Source organism: Sminthopsis crassicaudata, chromosome 2, assembly GCF_048593235.1.
Source record: "Sminthopsis crassicaudata isolate SCR6 chromosome 2, ASM4859323v1, whole genome shotgun sequence".
Lineage (NCBI taxonomy): Eukaryota > Metazoa > Chordata > Mammalia > Dasyuromorphia > Dasyuridae > Sminthopsis > Sminthopsis crassicaudata.
In genome coordinates, this window is record NC_133618.1 from 610,566,303 (window position 1) to 610,589,410 (window position 23,108).

Sequence of the window (23,108 nt, forward strand, 5' to 3'; positions counted from 1 at the left end):
CAGATTTAAACTTGGGACCTCCTGAATTCAAGGCTGGTGCTCTATCCGCTGCGCCACCTAGCTGCCCCCAGTCCTTGCTTTCTTAGCTTTTTGGCCAGCTCTCTGATTACCCTTAGGAGCAAATGCAGGTGGGGGGAGGGGGGAATGAGTGTGTGTGTGTGTGTGTGTGTAGTGTGCTTGGAATATATAGGCTGTGCAGAAGGTAGTGCCAACTAGGACCTGCCCTACAGGCCTCATCTCATGGGAGTCTCATATAAATAGCCCTGGAATATAGGAACTATCAAGTATCATTAGCCACATTTTACTGATGAAGAAACTGAGGCTGAAAGAACTCACATGTCTATCCCATAGTCACACAGCTACATAACACCCCATATCCTGCACCCTACTATACACCACTGCTTCCATGGCAAGGAAATAAAACTGTTCAAACATATATTATGGAGGAAAATAAGCAATTCCACAAACTGTTGGAGTCTGCTCTTATCCATGGAACTCTTAGTTTTAGAGAATATTATTTAAAAGTTTGCTCTCCAGCAGGAGCTTTTAAGTCTGGAAACCCCAGACTTCTCTAGACAGATTTCAGGAGGTCCTTGAATTTGAATGAGAGAAAAAAAAATTATCTTCATTTTCACTAGTCTGTAATTGAAAGTTTAACATTTTGCTCAATTATGTACTTTTTTTTAAATCTGAGAAGCAGTATGGTGTGGATACAGTATTGGACTTGGAACCAGGAAACTTGCTTTGTGTGCCATTCCTGACACTAAGCTCTGCACTGTTGTTCCCCTAGGCAAATCACTCACTGGCTTTGTTTCCTCATCTGTAAAATGGGGGGGTGTGTGTGAATGTAATACCAGTAAGTGTCTGCTTCTTAGAATTGTGTGATGTTTAAATGAGACTATATGGAATGTGCTTTATCAATTTTAGACGACCATATAAATATTAGTCTTGTTGTCACAATTTAATAGTCAAGGCAGTGACTTACTCTGCCTTCAACAATAATGGGAGTAATCCTTTTGATAGCAAAGGTAAGAGGATAAATGAAGAAACCCCTACAAATACTCCAGCTGTTTGGAGTCTCAGTTAATACCAGAAGGTATTAGTGCAAGTCTGTTTGGTGAGCATCTTTCCTAAAAGGCATGTATTGGGAACCATGAATAAATTCTGGATAGTGGTTAGGAAAAAGAAATAAGTCCATGCAGATGAGTGAAAGGACATTTTACTACACACGTCTATGTGTACTTCATTTGTTTAGATCGGTGTTCCTGTCACTATTAATGCAGAATGAAGTCTGTCTTTGTCTTGGTGGTAATTGCAGAGGATATCGTAATAGAATTTACCTAGAGTTCAGCAGAATATTGACAGAGGTTCTCATTCAATCCTTATGGACACAGTAGAGAGATGTAGGCTCTTATATAGTTATATAGTTAGATAGATTTTGTATTTAATAAATATCAGGATCCAAAGAATAGCCTTTAGCAGCTGGATGTCCATGGCCCTGGGAGCTTCTTTACTGTGTTGCTTTTGAGAAATGAATAAATGGCATGCACATCAGATTTGCAGATGATACTTTTGGAAAGTATCACTAACATATTGAGTGAATCTGGATCCCGGAAGATTTTGTCAGATTGGAGTAATGGACTAAGAGATTAGATGAATGAAATGATTCCACACTTAGATTTTTAAAAATTTGCTTCAGAGGTACATGTTAGAAGAGGTGGTGCTATAAGTTTGTTTGCAAAAGGCCTCTGGCTTTTAGTAGGCAATTAGTTGCCAGGAAAGCTAATGTAATTAAAGGCTAGCTCCAGAGGAAGAGTTCCCAAAGCCAAGATTTCTGGTAAGACCACCTTTGAAATACTGTGTCCCGTTCAGGCTTTGCATTTTAGGAAGGACAGTTGTTAACCTGGAGATTATCCAGAGTAGGATGATGGGTGATGACAAGGATCCTTCTTCCGTGTGAGATCTGTTGACAGAAATGGGGAGTTTGGAGTGCTCATGCTCGCTGTCTTCAGTGAAGTGTTTGCAGGGTTGTCACGCGGAAGGATGAAGCTAGTTCTGCTTAGCCCCTGGGGCAGAAGTCGGAGCAGGGCACGGAGCTTGTTAGGAGCGACTCCAGCCCTTGAAGGACCTCTCTGAATGGAAGGAGCTGCCTCACTACGGGATGAAATAGACGGTAGTCCTGGGTAACCTGAGTCTCTTCCATCTTGGAGATTCTGTGATCACTGTTTGTCCTCCAGTCCTTCCCAGTCTTCCTAAGCTTTCCTTTTCCCCTAACCTGACACAGCTCATTGTTATGAGGAGCAATCCCTGGGTTTCCCCAACCAAGTGCTCAGAACCCCTTCTCTCTGCAACTTAGGGCACTTGTCGTCCTACCTCTAGGAGCATGAAATAAATACTGGAGGAGGGAAAGAAATGTCCTTGTCCTTCTCTGCCCAGACCTATGAGTAATCAATCCTCCTGTTTGTTGAGAGGCAAACAAGCCCAAGAAGAGCTGGGACAGCGGGTTTTTTTGCTGATATTTACTGTATCACCCAGGACTGATTCTCTAAGCTATAAAACTGTTTCCTTGAGGACCCTAAGAACTTCAGGCCTGTCGAAGAAGGGTCATATCCGAGGATACAAATGCAATGAATCAAAAAATCTCTGCTCTCAGGGAAGGAACTTACATTCTAATGAGGAAGACAGCAAGTACATGTGTACGTGTAAAGGGACTAAGTGAATTCAAGGAAGCTTAAGGAAGGGCACAGCTATTGAAGGTATCAGGAAGGGCTTCATTCATGATGTTGAAATGGCCTCCTGCATCTCGGGATGAATTCTCTCTCTTCGGGTATATCTCTGCCTGGGAAAGGCTCGCAGCAGCCTGTACCATGGCCTTTGACTAAGCAGGGGGCAGATTTTATCACAGCGTGTGTCTGGGGAGGTTTGAGCCTCTGCTGGTGACTCAGTGGTTCTCCATTGGATTCGGGGTTTATGAATACAGAATGGTGTGGGGGCAGGGAGGTTATAAAGAATGTGTCTAGAATTAGGCTCAGTTTTTCCTTAGTATTGACTGCTCTTAAGGAAAGTTACTCTCAGTTGCTTTTATGATGGGGAAGTGTGGTCACAGCCATATCCCAGGAGCGTGGAGTATCCTGGGGATGCTGCTTGGTAACAGTGGAGATGCAGGAGGGGGTGCGGCTAGGGAGCAGAACAGATATAAATAGGAATGATTTCCTGGCATTGGTGAGCTGTGACTTTGGCCTGATAGAGAGCAATGCCGGTTGAGCGGGGTTTCTGCTTTTCTGGAAATTGTCCTTCATAGCCGGCTAGGCTCTAGACCAAAGTGTTTTGATTATGTTATTTTTGAAAAGTCTATTGTGAGTTTTGGGGGATTAGAATGAGAACCGTCCGCCTAAGCATCAGAGCCTTTCTGCCTGACTCCCTTCGGGTGCCTGGCCGGCCCCAGACTTCACCGGGCCGGCGGGGCCGTGCTCCCAGCTCCTCCTCGGCTCGCCATAGCCGCGCTCAGGTGGGCGTTGCCATTCCAGTTTATCCAGCTGCCTCCCCGGCATCGTTCTCTCGGGGGGCCGACCCCAGGCAGCGCTGGGAAGTCACTCTAAGGCCCTCCTCCAGCTTCGCCAGACACCATTCATTAGTGATGTCTCACCACTCTATTCCCCTCATTATCTTCCTGAACCACAGGCTCCCAGTGCCCTCCTTGGCTCCAGCACCCCCACCCACACTTGGCACACTGCCTCTGCAAACCCGCTCTCAGCTAGCCAGCCCATGGAAACGGAGGTGGGCCGCTGAGTCACACGTGTCGAGGTGGGGAAGTCTTTCTGGATCTTGTTCATGTGGGGGATAAGTTCTTAACCCAAAGAAATGAAGAGGCTCTAATGGAAGCATTCCAAGCATCAGTGAGAGAAATCCTGGCCCATTAAATTGTGCCAGCAAACAACTTTCTAAGGCTTGTTTTCTGGCCTCCAGTGCACGCCCAGCTGCTCTGTAATTCAGAGCTTTTACTCCCTCTTACTCTGTAGTTCACACACTTCCCTCCTTCACTCCCTGTCCTCTCCAAACAAAGCATTCGCCTCTTCTGTTCGTACTTCAGTGCTGCCCTTGCATCCATCCCTCTCCTTCCAGTGTTTGTTCTGTCCGTCTGCGGGTTCATATGGCATAAAGAAGGAATTGCCCGGGTCTGTCTGTGCAGCACACATCCATATTTGCTACGTCTACATGGTTGTGAAACCTGGCGAGGGAGGAGAGAATGGAGCTGCAGAGTGGCGGTCTCAGCCAGCCGAGCACGTAGTTGTCCGCTCAGGCATTCTTTGTGTCCTTAAGCTGCAAACGGTTTATTAAACTCCTACTGTGTGCCAGGCTAGAAAAGCAAAAGGCGCCCCTGCCCTCAAGGAGCCACTTGTGAACAACTCTCTCGATCATCAAAAGAGGGCAAGTACTAGAAGTAATTGTGCCCGGGGGCTTTTAGTCGGGAGTGGGGATCAGAAAGAGGGGGATGATCCTAAATGGGAGATCAGCCGAGAGAAGTGCCAGGAATCGGGAAATGGAATGTCTCGGAGAGGAATGGCAATCAGGTGGGGGAAGACTGGAAATGGGGACGGGGAGCAGATTATGTAGGACTTGCAATGCCAGGGATCTTCTGTTTGATACTAGATTCTTGAAGTGACGGGGAGCCAAGGCAGTTTACGGAGAAGGCAGAGTGGCAAGGTCAAATCTCCACTTTAGGAAAATCCCATTGGGTTCTGAAGGGAGGATGAGTTGAAGAGGAGAGAACCAGCCAAGTATTGTGAGTGGTCAGGCGGGAGTGATGAAGGCCTCTTTCTCGGTAGAAGACACCTTGGGAAGGAGCCTGAGGAGGAGGAAGAACAAGAGGAAAAAAAGGAAGCTTGAGTGACTGGGAGGAGAGTGGTACCCTTGAAAGAGAAGTTAGGAAGAAGGGAGGGTTTGGGAGAAAAGATGAGTGCAGGAAGTTGTCTGTGGGCCATCCAATTTGAGATGTCCAGAATCTTCACATTCCTTCCCACTCTCCAGCCTTTTTGCCTTTCATGCATATACGCTTTTTTAGCTCCTATACAGTTAATTTAAATGAGCAATTATAAACTACACACGTGTCAATCAAATGAAAGGTTTGTTTTGTTTTAGTCATTTGTGGTTGGATAAAGTTCGTTTTGTATTTGTGTCTATCTGAAAACCGAGGCAAGCAGCTCTTGCAGCTGGTTAAGCTCTTGTAAAAACCAGCATTTAATCTTGCACAAGTGGAGAAGCACATCATGCCCGGACTGTCCGTTGGTCTGCTTAAAGATGAGCTAGGAGGGAGGCTTATGCCCGCCCAAAGGTGCAAGGGGCGCCCTCTGCTGGCACCCAGGCCTGGCTCCTGCGGAGAGAAAAATGGGGCTGTGCAGTTACTCTGAGCCCCTTTCTCCCACCAATATTCTCCTTCTAAAAGCGGGAGAGGGCAAGAAAGGACATTTTTGAAACATTTTGAAGCATCCTGGTCCACTGTCAGTCTTAACCTTCCTCCTTTGGAAATGTTCAGCTAATATATTTCTATACAAGGGCTTTTCAAATTGTAAAGGAGCGAAGCTCCTGCTGCGTGGGCATGCCCAGGCAGGAGGCCGATGCAGCAGGTGCCAGTGTTGGACACGGTGGGCTGAGGAAGGGGGGAGGACCTGAAGGTGGCACCCTGGTAACAGGAAGTGAGGTGGTGCCTTCCCCAGAAATAGAGAAGTGAGGGAGTGGGGAGTGCCAGGGGGGGTGTCATGAGTTCTGCTTCCGAGAAGTTGAGTTCAACAAGTGTATGGGACACCCCCTGGCAGCTGGCCACGTGCGCAGGTCGGGAAGAGGGGGGGGCAAGACTCGGCCACACACAAATGAGACGGGAGGAGGAGGGGGTCAGCAATGGCCCCCACAGGGGCCGAGAAGCGAAGGGAGAGGGGGAAGCCGGATTGCCCACTGGGAAGCGATGGAGGAGGGAGGAAAGCGGGTGGAGGTGAGCTCCAGCCAAGGCTTTGGGGAGACGAGGCGCTGGGTGAGGTTTTCAGCATCAGAGAAGAAGCCGGCAGCTGTGAGACTCTGGTAAACTCCGTCACCTCGGGTCCCCATCTGTAAAGTGAGGAATCTATGCTCTAGAAGTCGATGAACTTTATTCCTGGGAGAGCCTCCTCACCTGTGCTGCTGTGGCGCCGCCGGGCACCGCTGAGAAGGCCTATCTCACTCCCCAGGCTCTCCAGGTTGTGAGAGGAAATGGGAGAGAGGCAGTGGAGGAGGAACTGAGGAAAACAAGTCTGACCACCAGAGCTCAGAAACCGCGTCTGCATTTACTTATCGGAGGCAGGCCTGGTGGCCCTTTTTTTTCTATCCTGTAGTTTAGAAGACTCCCATCACATAGGGAAAGTGCAGTAAGCTTTGTCTGCAGGACGGACCGCTATTCTGAGGCGTTTATAGTCATAATCACCATTCCAAAATTTTGAGAGCTGTCAAATAATGAAAATGAGCCATAAGTTGTTTTTTCCCTTTGGATACAGTTTTTTAATCATATTTTTGGGGTGAAGATTCAAGAAAACTTTCTTTAAAACATTTGCAATTGGAGGAGGAAATGTTGGTCTTTTAAAATGTTTATTATTGTCTAGAAAGTATATTTTAAGGGTGTAGGGATGTGGCACTTTAGGAGCCAATTCTCCTTCGGTGAGAAGGTTCCCCAGACTCACAAGACTCCCAGCGGCTGCTGAGGGCAGCAGATGGGCCTGGACGCTGTGAGACGGACCTTCCCCGAGAAGCAGAGAGGGGGCAGTGAGGAGCCGCTCATCCCTTTTCTCTCTGCTAGGCCGGAACGAGCCCTTGAAGAAGGAGAGGCCCAAGTGGAAGAGTGACTACCCCATGACAGATGGGCAGCTGCGGAGCAAGCGGGATGAGTTCTGGGACACAGCCCCAGCCTTCGAAGGCCGGAAGGAGATCTGGGACGCCCTCAAGGCAGCCACCTTTGCAGTGGAGGCGAATGACCACGAGCTGGCGCAGGCCATCTTGGATGGAGCGAGCATCACCCTGCCCCACGGTGAGCGGAGCCGGCAGCCGGGGGCGGGCCGGGTGGGGGTGGGGGCAGGCATCGAGGAAAGGGGGGGGTCTCCCGGGTTCTCCTCATGTTTTGCTCTTCCCATGTAGGTTCTCTGAGCGAGTGTTATGATGAACTAGGCAATCGCTACCAGCTCCCCGTCTACTGCTTGGCGCCTCCGGTCAACTTGCTTCTAGAGCGCAGCGAGGACGATGGGGTGGAACCTCCAGAACCAGCCCCCAGTACCCGGCGCGAGTTCCCCCTTAAGGTGCGCCTGTCCACCGGCAAGGACGTGAGGCTCAACGCCAGCCTATCCGACACGATCGGGCAGCTCAAGAGGCAGCTGCACGCCCAGGAGGACATCGAGCCTTCCTGGCAGCGCTGGTTCTTCTCCGGGAAGCTGCTCACCGACCGCATGCGGCTGCAGGAGACCAAGATCCAGAAGGATTTTGTTATCCAAGTGATCATCAACCAGCCCCTGGCGCCCCAGGACTGACGCTCCCAGAGGGAGGGCGGGGAGGGGCTCCTCCTTCCACCTGGAAGCCCGGGCTCGCCCTCCCGCTGCCCTCGATCACTCTTGTCTTCTTCAGGTGATACTTTCCTTGGTTGCTGCTTTTGTTGGCAGTGGAGGAACACTGCCAGGTGCCTCTGGGGTTACTTGATAAAGGCCTCTGAGAAGCAGTGCTGCTACATACGAGCCCCCACAATAGGGTTTTTTGCTGATCCTGGTGCAAGAAAAGCAGGGGGTTGCTCACTTCTCCTGGGTTAACAAGGTAGCCTCCCGGCTACACCTCTCCCACGGCAGGGTAGGGCAGATCACTTCTGGCGATCGGGCCAGCGGCCCCCGGCCCACCGGGCCAGATCGATCTGTCTGGTGCTGTAGGCTGTGCTTACTACCAGCTTTTTCCTCAGGTCGGAAGCAGCTTCTGCCTCCCCACACTCCCGGCTCTGTTGTGGGCACGGTGCCAGGTCCCCATTAGTGAAGGGGACCAACAGTGAGTCCCAGGGAGCGGCGAGAGCTGACGAGGGCCCTCCCCTCTCTCCCTGCCCCTGCACAATTGGCAAGGGTGAGGGGGTGTGGCAGAGATGTAGCCTGAGCCGTTCCAGAATATTTCTGGACAGACTCATCTTCCCAGATGGAACCCTGGCGGGGTTGTCTCCAGGCTGGTTGTCTTTCCCATGGTGGGTCCTTGTGTACAGAAATATTTGCATATTTATCAATAAAACCTTTTGCTCCTTCTGCCTCATGTGTTCCTTGGCATCTCCCTCGCACGGTCCGCTTCTAAAACGCTAACTTAAGGACTCAAACTCCTCCAAACCTCAGTGGGCAGACTTAGACAAAAGTTGTTAAGGCCCCAGGAAGCCTGGGCTGCCCCAGAGGGAGGCGGGGGGCCGTGACTGAGCCGGATCGGGGGCCGGGGCCCAGCTGCTCCTGAGGAACTGCAGGCGCCAGTCTTCCTGGGCCAGAGCTGTCCGAATTTACTCTGGGTCCCAGCAGGCCCCTCGTCCCTGGCGCTGCCCACCAAGGGTCCGTGAGAGGGCGGCTTCCTTTTACAGGCTCTGTCTCCTGGGAGACCCCCTCCCTCGCGAGCTGCGGCCGTACCGGTAACTCCCCTCAGAAGTACCAGGCACGGCCCAAGCCCAGGAGGTGGTGCTGTGAGCCTGCAGCTGGCTCCTGCTCCCCGGCCAGGGCAGAAGCGGACTCCTGTTGGCCCTGGCCGGCGCCCAGGGGCGGGCGTGTAAGGGAGACTCGTCATGCCTCAGAACCCCGGGCCAGTCCCTCGGTGCTGCCCCTCCCCCCATGCCTCAGTCTACCTGGAGCCGTCTGCTGCTTCTGAATCACACTCCCCACTTACCACCTCTGCTCACACAGTTGGGTTCCCTCCAGGCAATTGCCCGCGTTTGAAGGTGACCGGGGAGAGGGGAGGCTGTTAGTGAATTCAGCCAGTGAGCTCATGACAAAAGCTCCCGGCCCCTCCAGGGGGAGGGGGGTCCGGCTCTATAAAGGCTCTGCAGTCCTGCTGGGCCACGCCACATTGTGAGGCTGGGGGCACGCGCAGGTGAGGCCATGGCGGGCTCAGAAGAGGTGCAGAGGGCGACCGAGCTGATTGAGCAGCGGCTGGCCGAGGAGGAGAACCAGGTACGGGGGGGGGGGGGGGGCGAGAAGCTCCTGGCATCCAGAGCCGGGCTGAGAGGCTGCAGGAGGACTTGGAGCTGTAGCCAGGGAGCTGGAGGAGGGCTGGCCTGTGGAGACAAGGCTGGGGAAGGTTCAGAGGGGAACTGTCCCTCCCTTGGGCTCCTGGAGGAAAAGAGAATCCCCATCCCTTCTCTCCTCTGACTGAGGACCTCCAGGCTGCCAAGGCTAGGACTGACGTACCCCCAACAGAGAGAAGCACCAGTCGGGGCAATTGGGGAGCAGGGGTCCTTGCTTACGGACGTCCTGCAGCTGCAGCCCGTGACCCTTCCCAGCCTCTGCAGAAGGGCCAGGGACAAGAAGGGGGGGATCCGGGCCAAAGGAAGGAGGAAGCAAAGGCACCCACGCTACCTTAGGAAGCCCGCTCTCCACGGCCAGAAGCAGGGGAGTGGATCCGCGTCCTGCCCCGTGCTGGCGCCCGACCTCCGCCTTCTGGCACAGGCAGTCCCAGGGCTCCTCGGTCTCCATTCATTCAGAGCTCAGGGAATTTAGGACGGGGCAGGGCTCCCCTCACAGGGAACGGCCCGGCCTGGCCGGGGTCTTCAGGAGAGTTAAAATAACCTAAATAGCGTTAAATGCCCCCAGGCTGGGAATAGTTAGGGCATGAGTGACCCGCACCTTGTGCCCCGGCCCTCCCAGCTGACGTTTGGGCTCATTTGGGACGGGAGTAAGTCATTTCTCGTCTGGGGGATCCCTCGCCCCACCTCACTCTGGCTTCTGAATCCGGGGATGGGCCGGAGCCTTGGGGGGGGGGGTAAGAAGCAAAGCTGACGGACTAGCGGAGCAGGAGGGAGTGGGAGCGGCACGTACTGTTCAGCTCCCACAAGTCCAAGGACGCTGGACCTCACTCACAACTGCCAGGACAAGAACTTGTTCCATTTCCAGGGAAATAATCAAGAGAACAATGCAGCAAATCACAAAGGATTCTGTGGTAAAAGGACACAAAATGAGACTTTTATGAGAATGGACAAAGTATGTATCGCCTGCCTGATTAAAACAAATAAATCTAGGTTCTGTCCTTCCCTTGTTTTTTAGTCCGAGTATAAAGTCTAAGCTCTTATGGCAGCGTGGCTGTCCCCTGGCCTTGACGGCGGCGTGCCCGCTGTGTGCCAGCCCTGACGCGGGAACCATCAGAACGGAAGGGTGCAGACATCCCCATTGGAGCTCTCTGAATATAGGATGGGCCGCCTCGGGAGGCGGGGGTGGTTCTCCCCTCCCGGAGGCCTTCCAGCACGGGTTGGACGACCGCTTAAGAGGAACGACGCAGGAGCGGGCGTTGGGTGCGGTGGGACTGGCCGGCCGAGGTCCCTGCCGAGCAGGACGCGGGGCCCGCCGTCACAGGGGCCGTCCTCCTCGCTGATCAGAGGCCTCCCAAAAACCCTGCGGTGGACGGGCCTCTCTGTCTGGGCGGCGTCCTGGGTGACCTCCCGACGGCCCCCGAGAACCCGGGCCCCCATTCAGTCCTGTGGAGCAGGACTTCAGTGGAGGCAGTCTATATTCTTTATTATTCCCCCACCCACAAAATTGGTCTGAGTCACAAGCAGTTACCTAATAACTACCTAATAATTCATTAATCATTACCCTGAATTAGGACAGGAAATAGAAAAGGGTTCATTGTGGAGAGACAAGAAAAACAGGAAACGTCTCCCTGCAATTCCCAGCTGCTTTGCTGTCGGCAGTGGTGCCAGGCGGAGCCTAGGAACTCTGTTTTGCCCCTCCCCCTTAAATTAGCTGCTCTCCCTCCCGTTCCCTACCCATGCTACATGAGCTCCCAGGACCCCTGAGGCCGGATCCAGACTGGAGGCCGGCTAACTCCCCGGGGTCCAGCACCACGCGCTGCCGCCTGGCCGCCCGCGAAGGGGAGAGGATTGGAACCCTCGGCGGCTGCGGAGCAGGGGAAGGAAGTCAGGGGGGCGAGTTTAAAGTCTGGGCCTTTCGGCTGGTGCCGTGAAAATGATTCTCCCAGCCTGGAGAGGCTCCGACGGTTCCAGAGGTAGGAGAGCCGGGGTCCAGCCTTCCACCGCTCACCAACTGCGGGACGCCGGGCAGCCCGCTCCCCTCGAAAGTGACCGGGGGAGGCCGGAACAACTGAGCTGCTGAAGGCCGAGGGTGCAACCAGGGGTCTGCGTTTGTCGACACCTCCAAAATCTTGGGGTCCTGCTGCAGAAAAACGTTACCGGCCTTTGGAGTCCAACTCTCAGTTCCTGCGTGTCTGTACCCTGGGCCAAACCGTTAGCATTTCTGGGCTTTTCCGCTCTGGTCCTGGGATCTAAAATTCTGTGGCCTTTGACCCCAGGCTGGGTTTGGAGCTAGAGGACTGCTCTCCATGTCACTTAACTGCTCTTTCCTCAGTTTCCTCATTTGTGAAATGGGGATGACGCTCCTCCCTGGCAGGGTGGTTGTGCGCGCCGTTAGCGCGGTGCCCGGCCCCTGCCAGACAGACAGCAGGTAACTCGTAGCTTGTCGTCACGGCCCCAGCGGATAACGCTCCAAAGCACAGAAATCGCCAGGCCTGCACTGGGTCACTAGGCCGCCCCGGGCCGAGAAGAGCTGGAGCTCCGGGGAAGGGGCCGGCTGGGCTCTGAGCTTCCTTTCCTTTCCCAGAAGCTCCAGGGCGCCTCCAGCATGAAGCTCGGGCCGATGCAGATGGACATGCTGGTCCTGGAGGATGAGAAGCGCCACGGGGCCCAGAACCCGGCGCTTCAGAAGGTCAAGGTAAGAGCGGGCACGAAGCTTTGGGAGCCAGGCCTGGAGCCCCGGCGGTCCTGGGGCCTCTCCCCGGGGCCCCACCAGCCCTTTGTGTTCCCAGGGATGGCGAGGGCAGGCCGCCATTCCCAGCCCCTTTGTCTCTGGCCGCCCCAGGCTTCCCGACCCTGGAGCTAGACTTGGGTCGTCCTGGCCGAAGCTGGGCTGGGAGTGGTGCAGGCGCCAGGAGGCGAACGGCCTCCCCAAGGTCAGGCAGGGGGAAGCCCACCCGCCCCACTCCTCTCCCTGCGGCCCTTAGTCCACTTGTCCGTGCTCTGAACAGGGCCAGGAGAGGGTGCGAAAGACGTCGCTGGACCTTCGCCGGGAGATCATCGACGTGGGGGGCATCCAGAACCTCATCGAGCTCCGGAAGAAAAGGAAGCAGAAGAAGAGAGAGGCGCTGACCCTGGCTCCCGAGCCCCCGCCGGAAGCCCAGGAGATCGTAAGAGAAAATCCGGAGCGTGGGCCCCGGGAGGGAGAGGAGTGCGCCGGCTCGGAGGGCTGGGTCAGACGTGGACCCCTGAGACTCTCCTCCTCGGGAGAGAGGACCCCAAAGGCGCCTGACTGTGGGAGGGGGCGAGAACAGGCAGCCTCCAGTCCTGCTTTTAGAGAAGGAACTTGGGGGCAGCAGCGTGGCGCAGTGGGCAGAGCCCCAGCCTGGAGTCAGGAGGCCCCGGGCTCAAATCTGGCCTCAGACACGTAACACTTCCTAGCTGGGTGACCCTGGGCAAGTCACTTAACCCCAATTACCTCAGAAAAAAAAGAGAGAGAAGGAGCTTGAAGTTCCAGGCCTTCGTGGAGGAGTCATTCTAAATGACGTCAGGCAGATGTTTCAGGCTGGAGCCGGGCTACGCTGCCAAGCTCCTGCCGCTGAGTGAGGGACTCCGGCTGACTGGTCCCTTTATCTCAGACTGGACCCATAGAAGCGGAGACGTTCCTGAAAGCTGCTGTGGAAGGGAAAGTGAATGTCATCGAGAAGTTCCTGGCGGATGGAGGCTCCGCTGACACCTGTGACGAGGTAAGGGCTCCTCAGACCCCACCTGACAGCTGTTTCCTCAAGGTCAGCGTCCCACGGGAGGGAGAACGCTCTCTGAAGGAAGTCGAGGCGTCCTAGAGTCCCAGAGCCTCAGAGCTGGGAGGGACGATTAGAAAGCTTGGGAGCGTGTCCCGTAGCCCCGCGCCCTCTCTGGGGAAACGGTTCCATGAACCGCTTTGAAGGGACAGTTTTCATTCAGGAGGGGCCGAGTTAAGACCGGGGCGAAGTTCTGCCTCTGCCACGGGGGGGGAGGTCGGTGACCTCTCAGCGCTCGGGCCGGACGGGTCGGACAGCCAGCAGCACTGGGTGCAGATGGAAGCGGGGAAACGGCCCACAGTGAAAGCGCTGCGGCTCAGAGGGGGAAGGGCGGTCGTCTGAGCCAGCCCGCTCCGCGTGGGTGGGACGCCCGTGCGTCTCTCCCGAGCTTGTGTCTAAGTCCCGGAGCGGGAGAGGAGGTCCCCCCACCAAAGGAGCCCCGTCCTCATCCCCGTCAGCCCGAGTCTGCTGCCGCTGCATCCTGCGTCCGTGAGCGAGACGCCCGGCCTCTTCTGCCGCGGTTTGTTCCTCTGTAAGACTGAGCGAGGTTTCTCCAGCCTCGCTCGCAGAAAGGCAGGAATCATCCAAGTATTAATTGGTCCCTTTTTTAAACCAAAGACTGTAAGGGCTATCATGATTATTTCTTGTCTATTTTGAAAGTACTTTTGTCTTAAATCTACTTTTTTCAACCTCAAGTCAGTTCTGCTTTTCATAAACAGAATTTCACAAGCAAGCTGGTGTTCCCCTTTACCACACGCAAAGTCCCGGGTCTGGTCAGAGGTCACCCTTCTCAGACGCGAGTCTCTCTCATGTTAGACTAGCCTCCAAGGAGACTGAAGGGCGATGGGGAGGGCGTGGAAAGATGGGGGAGGGAGGGGTGAACCAGGCTGGAGAAGGCCCAGGGGGCCAGTGAATGGCCTCCTCCAGGGAGAGTTGGGGTTGACCAGCAGGAGGAGAGTGGGTAGGTTTCAGCCTGGCTCAAGCTGACGCAGGCAGGGCCGAGGGCTGGTGTCCAGCCTCGGGGTCACGCTGGTCTCTGGTGGGCAGTTTCGCCGGACGGCCCTTCACCGGGCCTCCCTGGAGGGCCACGTGGAGATCCTGCAGAAGCTGCTGGACAGTGGAGCCACGGTGGACTTCCAGGACCGGGTGAGTGAGAACACCGCTGTCCTGGGCAAGGGTCCCCCGCATCCTCCCGGGACTGGCATTCCTGGGGACAGAGGGACCACCTAGCCCAAGCCTGAACTTGACACTGATCTGACGCGGGGGATCACGGGCAGGGGCTCCTTTCCCCCAGGCTTCTCCTGCCCTCACCACCTTGTTTGATTGGACTTGAGGCTCCTCCTTTAGGTAGGGACGGGGAGCCTCGGGACCTGCCCCTTTAATTCTCCTTTCCCTCGGGACCACCGTGCCCCCAGCTGGACTGCACAGCCATACACTGGGCTTGCCGCGGAGGCCACCTGGAGGTGGTGAAGCTTCTGCAGAGCCGCGGAGCGAACATCAACGTGCGGGACAAGGTGGGAAGACCCGGTGGGGGGTGTAAATGTAGGGAGGGGGATGACGGGGCCGATGTGGAAGGCGCCCCCAGTGAGCCCTGAAAGCATCCCTTGTGACCGCGGCTCAGCCCAGAGCCCAGAGAAAGAAACCAGCTCAAGGGTGGAGATGATAATCTAGTCACCGAGAGTTTGGGAGGAAGAAGGGTCCCGGGAGAGGACCACTCTAGTCAGGCATGTAGGATTCTGGGTTGGACAAAGGGGTGGATTGGTAGCATTTAGTGCAGGTGGCTCCCTGGGGCAAGGGCCTGGTCGCCCCGTCCTGGTTTGTCTGTCAGACTCCCCTAGAAGCTGTAACATCCTAGAGAGATGAGGATTGGGCTGCAGCATTCAGCACCTGCGGGGGCCAGCCCAGTGACACAGAAGGATAGGTTAGAAAGCAACAGGTGCCCTCTGGGCTGGCCCTTGATTAAGAACCTCTGGGGAGGGGCCTGAACCTCGGGAGCTGAGCAGTGCCCCCCGTAGCACCCCTTCAGCCGGTAACCTCCACTCCTTTCCCACCCAGCTCCTGAGCACGCCCCTCCATGTGGCAACCCGCACGGGGCGAGTGGACCTTGTGGAGTACTTCCTCTCCATGGGAGTGGATATCAATTCCAAGGACAGGGTGCGTACCCCCTCACTTCCCCATTGTCTCTGGGGTCTGCGGCCCCAGGACTTCCTAGCAGAAGAGCTTATTCGCAGAGACCCGAACCTTTCCACAGTGCCCGGTTTACACTCTCCATCCTTGGGGTCTGGGCCCTGTGGCTTGGGCTACATGAGGCTTGACCCTCTGGTGGGCTGTCCCCCCCCCACCCCGGTGCCTTCATGATGGATCCTGAGCCCACCCTTGTCACAGGAAGGAGACAGTGCCCTCCACGATGCCGTACGCCTTAACCGCTACAGGATCATCAAGATGCTGCTTCTGCACGGGGCCGACATGATGGCCAAGAATGCGGTAAGCACCCTGGGGGCCAGTGGTCTCCGTGTGGGGTCCACGCCCACCCCCAAGGATGGGAGAGCCCAGAGGGAGGCCAGGAGAAGGCGTAGTGCGTAAAGGTGAAAGCTTCCCAGGAGCCTGAGCGGGAGCCAGCCTACCGGCTGAAGGCCTGAGACAGGAGAAGGCCCCGCTAGGCCTGGCCAGGCCCTGGGAAGCAGACTGAAGGTCACCCAGTCTTAGGGCACAGCTGGGAAGGCCCCCTCATTTTACAGATCAGAGAAGGGAAGCCACTTGTGGAGAGCTGGGATTTACCTCCAGACTTGGTTCAGTTTTCCCTGTACCCTACAACCTCCCAGCCCGAGGGGCTGCTGAAGAACTCTCTCTCTCTGTTCCTCTCAGGCAGGGAAGACCCCCACAGACCTGGTGCAGCTCTGGCAGGCCGACACCCGCCATGCCCTGGAGCACCCAGAAGCGGAGCCCGCCCACAGCCAGAACGGGCTGGAGGGCTCTGGTGAGAGCCGCAGTGAGACCCCTCAGCCCGTGGCCTCCCAGTAATCCCGCCCGAGGGGCCGGAGCCATGGAGGCTCCAGAGCGTTGTTACTTTGCCTTATTTTCTACCTGCATAACTTGTCCTGCCCTCGCAGCCTGGTGAAACCAGGCTCTGTACCCGGGCTGCTGTCAAGTGGGCATTTGCATTTCCTTACCCTCACCTTCCCCCAACTCCCTGAACCAGAGTGTAAGAGACTTATGATAAAATTTGGTTTTTGCTATCTGGAGTGATATTTTTATTTTCCCTTGGCAGAAAGGAAGACATTAAGGAGGGAATGAGGGAGTAAGAAAAGAGGCTGCAGGGAGGGGAAAAAAAAGACATAAAAATGGCGATTGTCCACCAAAGCTGTATACTCTTTCCTTTCAGGACTTTCTTAAATGCTGCTTTCTCTTTACCTTTTTTCTTTATTGTTTCATTAAATATCTCCCTTTTACATTTAAAAGTTTTAATATTCATTAAAAAAATTTTGAGTTCCAAATTCCCTCCCTCTCTCCTGCCCTTCCCTCATCCCTTAGAAGGCAAGCAATGTGATATCAATTATACATGTGAAGTCATGCAAAATAAGTTTCCACATTAGCCACAATGCAAAAGAGAACACACACGTGAAAACTAAAGAAAGTTTAAAACGTACACTTTAACCTGTTCTCTATAGGTAGCTAGTTCATCATGGCTCATTTGGAACTGTCTTGGATATTGTCTTGATGAGAGTAGTGAAATCACATTTAAGCATCCTTCAATTTTGCTGTTACTAAGTACAACGGTCCCTGGTTCTGCTACTTCCTCTTAATTCTTCTGACTCATTGTTCTCAGTTTCCTCTTTGCTAAGGGGGAGAAAGGAGTAATAGTAATAAAATGGACTCAACTATATGCTTTATCAATATCTCATTGGCTGATTCAGCATCCTTTGTCATTACCTCTGTCTACAAGTGTTCCCCAAGGTGCACTGGTCTAGGCCCTTCTCCCTTCTCTTTTTGTAATAATGATCGCTAATTGATGATCTCCGAAGTTCCCATGGATGTAATTGCCCTCCGTCTTGAAGCTTCCTCAATCAGTATTTCCAGTCCTAGTCTCTTCCTAAGCTCCAGTCTCCCAACTGCCTCTTGGCATCTGTCTCAAAATCAACATGTGTCAAGGTCATCTTTGCATGCTCTGAACCTTGGCAGATCTCTACTTCCACAGTATCTTCCCCTTCTCATTCACGTAGCCACCCTCTTGCCCAGGCTCTCCTCTCCCCTCCTCTGGACCGTTACAGCAGCCTTCTTGTTGGCTTCCCAGCCTCGGAGCCGGTCCATCCTTCTAACAGCCATCAGTGTGGTTTTCCCCACTGATTGAACCTGCTGTCCCCATACCCAGCTCAAACTCCAGTGGTCCCCTCCTGACTCTGAGCATCCACAGATATTAGAAGCTATTCATAAACTGACCCCATCCTGTTTCTTTATTGCACATTGTGTTCCCATGGATTCCAAGGTCCAGTCAAGCGAAGACCTTTGTGCTGTCTCTCACACCGGACATTCTGCCGTCCACCCCTCATCACTACCTTTGCACTGACTTGGAATCCCTGGTTTCCTTCAGAACACATTTCAAATATGGCCTCCTGTGTGAGACCTTCCTTATTCAGTCATTTTTCAGTCATGTCTGATTCTGTCACTTCATTTGAAGTTTTCTTGGCAAAGATACCGCAGTGGTCTGCCATTTCCCTCTCGGGCTCATTTTACACGCGAGGAAACTGAGGCAGGCAGGGTGAAGTGACTTGCCCAGGATCGCACAGCCAGTAAGTGTCTGAAGCCAGCTTTAACGAGTCTTCCTGGCACTCTATCCATTGTCCCTTCTAGATGCCCAAGACCTTTCTTGATTCCCTCCCCCCAAATAACCCTAGGTTCTTACTTCTATTTATGTTTGTACATGTATGTATGTGTATAAACATATATATACATGTGTATTTGTACATGTATGTATATACACAAGTTGTCTTCCCTGTTAGAATGTCAGCTCCCTTTCAGAAATCTAAAGACATTTAGAAATCTAAACCATTTCTAGTCATATAAAAATGAAGAGAAACTTAAATTAAGACAACTCTGAGATACCACTACACACCTGTCAGATTGGCTAAGATGACAGGAACAAATAACGATGAATGTTGGAGGGGATGTGGGAAAACTGGGACACTGATGCATTGTTGGTGGAGTTGTGAAAGAATCCAGCCATTCTGGAGAGCAATCTGGAATTATGCCTAAAAAGTTATCAAAATGTGCATACCCTTTGACCCAGCAGCGCTACTACTGGGCTTACATCCCAGAGAAATACTAAAGAGCGGAAAGGGACCTGTATGTGCCAAAATGTTTGTGGCAGCTCTTTTCATAGTGGCCAGAAACTGGAAGATGAATGGATGTCCATCAGTTGGAGAATGGTTGGGTAAATTGTGGTATATGAAGGTTATGGAATATTATTGCTCGGTAAGAAATGACCAGCAGGAGGAATGCAGAGAGGCTTGGAGAGACTTACATCAGCTGATGCTGAGTGAAATGAGCAGAACCAGAAGATCTCTGTACACTTCAACAACAATACTGTACGAGGATCAGTTCCGAGGACCGTGACTCTTCCACAATCAGGTGATTCAGACCTGAATCACCCACGACCCTCCCAGAGAGAGCCTCTGGGGACTAAGCATCTTTGTTGTTGTTTGCATTTTTTCTCATTTTTCTCCCTTTCTGATCTGATTTTTCATATTATGCAGCACGAGAATTGGGGAAATATTGCTTATTGCTTGGTTTTAAGGGAGGGAGTGAGAGGAAGGGGGAAAACTGGGACGCGGGCTTTTGTAAGAGTGAATGTTGAAAACTACGCGTATTTTGAAAAAAGCTAAAAAAACTTTTTAAAACGTTTAACTATTAAATGTTTGAAAGACTGGAAGCACGCCAGCTCCGGAGGACGGGACCTTTCTCTCCGATTCCCGCGGGGTGCCCGGTACAATAGGGGTTTAAGGAGTTCTGACCAGAAACAATCAGGGTGGATTCCCCTCCGACCTCACGCCGGAAGCTCTAAGTCCTGCCGTTGGGAGACGGATCCTAGTCCAGGCCGCCGCTTCCCCTTGTTCACCCCTGGGCTCCCTGGCTCTACTCCCCGCCGCCCCCTCAGTGCCCAGCCCCGCCTCCCTGCGCCCCGCGGGGTCCCCTCGGCCCCTCCCCTTGCCCGCTGTCCCGTTTCAGGTCCCCGCGGGCCCCCCGCCCGTCCTCCCCCCGCTTCCCCCTTTGCAGAGTAACTCGGGGCAGAAGGAGGCAGTGCCCACGGCGGGCCGTCCCCGAGGAGGCCCTTTGTGGCCGTGGGAAACCAGAAAACTCGAGGGGCGCCGGAGGGAGGAGACGGGAGAAGCGGCACTCAGCCAATCCGCGGCCCCGGAGCAGCCCTGGGGCCCCCTCCCCTCCCGGGGCCGGAGACCGGAAAGCGCTCTGCCACCCTCCCCTCAGAGCTTGGACTCCTGGGCTCGGGAAGGGGGGAGGGGCGGTCCGGCCTAATGGGGGGGCGCGCCCCGGAGTCTCAGGGTCTCCGGGGGCGGCCCCCGAGGGGAGGGGCCGCAGCGGGGGGCCTCGGGGGCCGGGTCTGGCGCCCGGCCTGGCAGCTCTTGGGCTGTGCCCCTGAGATCGCCCAGCCTCCCTCGTGCCCGGGGCAGGGGGCGCGGCAATGTTTAACCAGGACCATCGATTATTAAGGAGGAGAAAGCCCAGGCTCGCCTCCGGAGCCAGGGCAGAGAGCGCGAGTCCCAGGGAGCATGCTGGCGCCCCGGCTGTGCTCCTGCGCGAGGCTCGGGGCCAGGCCGCTGGGCCGGGGCCCCGCGCGGACTCGGGCGGCCTGGGCCCCCGCGGGGGGCAGGCAGGCGGACATCGCCGGCATCTACCCCCCGGTGACCACCCCCTTCACGGCCACCGCGGAGGTGGACTACGGCAAGCTGGAGGAGAACCTGCACAAACTGGGCACCGTCCCCTTCAGAGGTAAGGGGTCCGGGGGGCGGGGGCCCTGGCCGCCGCCTCCGCGAAATGGGCGGGCTGCGCTCCTTCCGCCTCTGGGAGTCGGGGGAGCGGGAGTGCTCCTCGGGACCGTAACAGCCCCGAGCCCGCGGAGTCCTCCCGGGGGGCGGCCAGTCCTCTCCGGAGATGGAGGATGCGCGAACCGTGGGGGGACTGAGCTCTCCATTCCCGCGGGCCCATTCTGAAGCTCTGACGGTGGATCCGTCCGCCCTCTCCCCCCATCCCTCCTCCATCCCATCGCTCACTCCCGAGCCGGTAAGAATTTTCCGGCCAACACTTTCTTCCTCTCCTTTTGCTTAGTTACCTGGCACACAGCACGTGCTCAATAAATGCCGACACACAGCAGGTGCTCAATAATGCCGATTGACCGACTCTGCAGTTGACTACTTTGGCCCCTCATTTACTCGTTCTTGACTGGCTTCCCTTTTTCCCCACTTTACTGACAATACTTGGAGAAGGTCTCGGGAGGAGACAGGAGTGTCTTACTGCGCGATTCTCACAGCCCCCACTCACCTTTTGAGATCCTTCTCTGGGCCCCCTGGGGGTGGATAAGAAATGCCCTGTGGAATTCTCCTCTCAATGCAGGCCTTGTGTGCTACTGTGGCCACTTGCTGAAGAGGGACATCCATCTTTTTGTAACTTATTCATCTAAGTCCATTCCTTTTAAATTTTTTTTAATAGTTTCTATTTACCAGATATGTGCAGGGTAATTTTACAACACGGACCATTGCCAAACCTCTTGTTCTAATCCCCCCCCCCCCATGGCAGGTTGACCAGTACATGTTCAGTATGTGAAAGTACAAGTTAAACACAATGTATGTATACAGAGGGACATCCCTCTGAGGAGAAGACGCCCCGTGGACCAGGTTTGGCCATGACATCTTCGCCCCTTCTTAGAACGCCCGAAGTGAAACACACAAGAGCAGAGGAAGCCACTTCCATTGAAATGTAGTTATCAGAAACAGAAGTCTCTTCCGGCTAAGCCTCGGTCCTAGAGATCCCCAGCCAGAGAGGAGCCCGGGCAGCACCAGGCCTGGGTGCGCGGGACGCCTGCCGAAGGCTGCTCCGCCACGGGGGAGGTCCTTGTGTGTGTAGCAGCCCTGGGCCCGAGGCTGAGCTGTGCTTGCCCAGGTGGACTCCGGCCTTACTCCTGCTGAGGAATGTTCTCTAAGAGGACAGAGAAGAGCCGGCTGGGAAATGACCAGGGTGGGAAAGTCGCCTCCCATGCCTTAGTCCACAAAGTGGGGGATCTGAGCCCCAAAGTCTCCAACACGGCTCACCTCATGAGCCCTAACCCCTCAGAGGAGCAGATTGTTACCCCTCCATTTAAAAAAGCCAAGCTCTGCAACTCTGGGAGGGAGTCTGCCCGAGCAGGAGACGCCCGCGAGGGCAGCGCTGGCTTAGGGCACGCAGCTCTTGGTGTGGACTTTGCTTCCAGGAGCTACAGGGCAGAGAGAATGTGTAACCGGCAGCCGGCACCCCCTAGTCCGGAAGTTCTACTCCCACCTACGGGAAGGAAGATGAGTGCACCGATTAACTCCGAGGCACAGTGACACCGGGCCTATCACGTGGGATCACCTCCTGCCCCCTCCTGGGCTTCAGGCTTTGTGGTGGATGTGGGAAGAGGCCCCGGAACATGATGATTACATTTTAAGTGCTAAAACGAGGCCAGCGAGGGGCTTTCTCAATCCCAAGCAAGTTGGGTTCACCAGATCTGGTGTCCTGCCCTAAAGCATCCTCCACTACACAGCTCTTGATGTGGGTCCCACGGCCAACTCCTGGGGGTGTGCAGGGTCTGGGAGCCGGGCTTTCCGGTCTTCCCAACTCCAGTAAATTACAGCCTGGGAGGCTCATGATCGAGGCAAGGCACTAGCACTCAGGAGGATCAGGAAAGGTTTGGGGCTTTTTTGGTTTGCTTTTTGTTGCTGGGCCGGGTTAACCAGGGTGACACAGCTAGTAAGTGTCCAGGGTCACATTGGAACTCGGTTCCTCCTGGCCTGACCTGAGAGCTCATGCTCTATCCACCCAGCTGCACCAGAAGGTGACATTAAAGCTAGGGAGTCCAGGAGGTAGAGAAGAGGAAGAAACGTCATTACAAGCCCGGAGCACAGCAGTGAAAAAGCCCGGAACAGGGACCTTAGAGATTTTTCCAGGGCCTCCATTCCTTTTCCGTACAATGTGGGGATGGGGAGAAGGCAGGAATGAACTTCAGTAGCTGACTTCTGGGCTCCCTTCCCGCCCCATGACACCGAGGAATAAAAAGTACTCATTGTACAGACAAAGCTTTGGTGGGATCATAGATGGGAACTGGAAGGAGCCATCTGACCCTCTCCCATCCCTCCCACTCCCGCCTTCTACAGATAAAACAGCCCCCTGCAATGAGAGAATCTAGTAAGGTCTCAAAGACAGAACGGGGGATTTGAATCCAGGTCATTGGACTCCCAGTCCAGCAAACTATCGTCCATGATCTCAGGGTAGGAGTGAGTACTGGAAGTAAGCTGGGGAGTTTCTCAGCAATCTCTGCTGATAGGAAGAGAGCATCATTAGTCTTTGTGAAACCGGACATCGTCAGCCTGATTTTCTTGAGGTTAAAAAGCAAAAAATCTCAAACATGCAAAACCTTGCCCAGCATCCAAGGGTGCTGAGAACTGGTGAGTCCCATGGCGGTTTTTAGTATGTCCGGTGGGAGCTGGACATAAAACCTAACTTTTTTTTTTTTTTTTTTTGCTGAGGCATTTGGAGCTAAGTGACTTGTTCAGGGTCACACAGCCAGAAAGTGTTAAATGTCTGAGGCTAGATTTGAACTCAGGTTCTCCTGAATTCAGGGGCTGGTGCTCTCTATCCACTGCGCCACCTAGCTGTCCCAAACCTAACACTTTTCAACATTTTTCTCCTCTCTCCCTCCCGCCTTCTCTCTCTCTCTCTCCTCTCTCTCTCTCTCTCTCTCTCTCTCTCTCTCGCTCTCTCTTTCTCTCTCTCTGTCTCTGTCTCTCTCTCTGTCTCTCTCTCTCTTT

The 23,108-nt window shown here is 54.5% G+C and overlaps 3 protein-coding genes across 5 annotated transcripts in view; all 3 read left to right on the forward strand.

Annotated features, from left to right (window-relative positions):
• UBTD1 (ubiquitin domain containing 1) overlaps nucleotides 1-8,286 on the forward strand; it is a 56,394-nt gene extending 48,108 nt beyond the window's left edge. For both annotated transcript variants that reach the window (XM_074295989.1, XM_074295988.1), the window contains exons 2-3: nucleotides 6,821-7,048; nucleotides 7,156-8,286. In XM_074295989.1, coding sequence (XP_074152090.1) covers nucleotides 6,874-7,048; nucleotides 7,156-7,541 — 561 coding nt within the window. In that variant the 5' untranslated portion in view covers nucleotides 6,821-6,873 and the 3' untranslated portion in view covers nucleotides 7,542-8,286. The remainder of the gene's footprint in view (nucleotides 1-6,820; nucleotides 7,049-7,155) is intronic.
• Nucleotides 8,287-9,011: 725 nt separating this feature from the next.
• Nucleotides 9,012-16,292, forward strand: ANKRD2 (ankyrin repeat domain 2). Of its 2 annotated transcripts, none has more exons than XM_074295985.1 (9): nucleotides 9,012-9,185; nucleotides 11,844-11,954; nucleotides 12,268-12,426; nucleotides 12,895-13,002; nucleotides 14,104-14,202; nucleotides 14,472-14,570; nucleotides 15,112-15,210; nucleotides 15,442-15,540; nucleotides 15,922-16,292. In XM_074295985.1, exons 1-9 carry the CDS (start codon nucleotides 9,114-9,116, stop codon nucleotides 16,075-16,077), a joined length of 1,002 nt encoding a protein of 333 aa, XP_074152086.1. In that variant the 5' UTR covers nucleotides 9,012-9,113; the 3' UTR covers nucleotides 16,078-16,292. The 2 variants fall into 2 exon arrangements, with proteins under 2 accessions (XP_074152086.1, XP_074152087.1); XM_074295986.1 differs by lacking the exon at nucleotides 9,012-9,185 and adding an exon at nucleotides 11,560-11,687.
• Nucleotides 16,293-19,705: 3,413 nt separating this feature from the next.
• Nucleotides 19,706-23,108, forward strand: part of HOGA1 (4-hydroxy-2-oxoglutarate aldolase 1) — a 30,246-nt gene continuing 26,843 nt past the window's right edge. The window contains exon 1 of the mRNA XM_074295992.1: nucleotides 19,706-20,058. Coding sequence (XP_074152093.1) covers nucleotides 19,839-20,058 — 220 coding nt within the window. The 5' untranslated portion in view covers nucleotides 19,706-19,838. The remainder of the gene's footprint in view (nucleotides 20,059-23,108) is intronic.

What these genes read in the sequence shown, in the direction of transcription:
- ANKRD2 (XM_074295985.1), top strand. Translation starts at nt 9,114, where the DNA reads ATGGCGGGCTCAGAAGAGGTGCAGAGGGCGACCGAGCTGATTGAGCAG. An exon ending in TGGCCGAGGAGGAGAACCAG is followed by an intron (nt 9,186 to 11,843) that starts GTACGGGGGGGG and finishes TTCCTTTCCCAG; the next exon opens with AAGCTCCAGGGCGCCTCCAG. An exon ending in CCGCTGACACCTGTGACGAG is followed by an intron (nt 13,003 to 14,103) that starts GTAAGGGCTCCT and finishes TCTGGTGGGCAG; the next exon opens with TTTCGCCGGACGGCCCTTCA.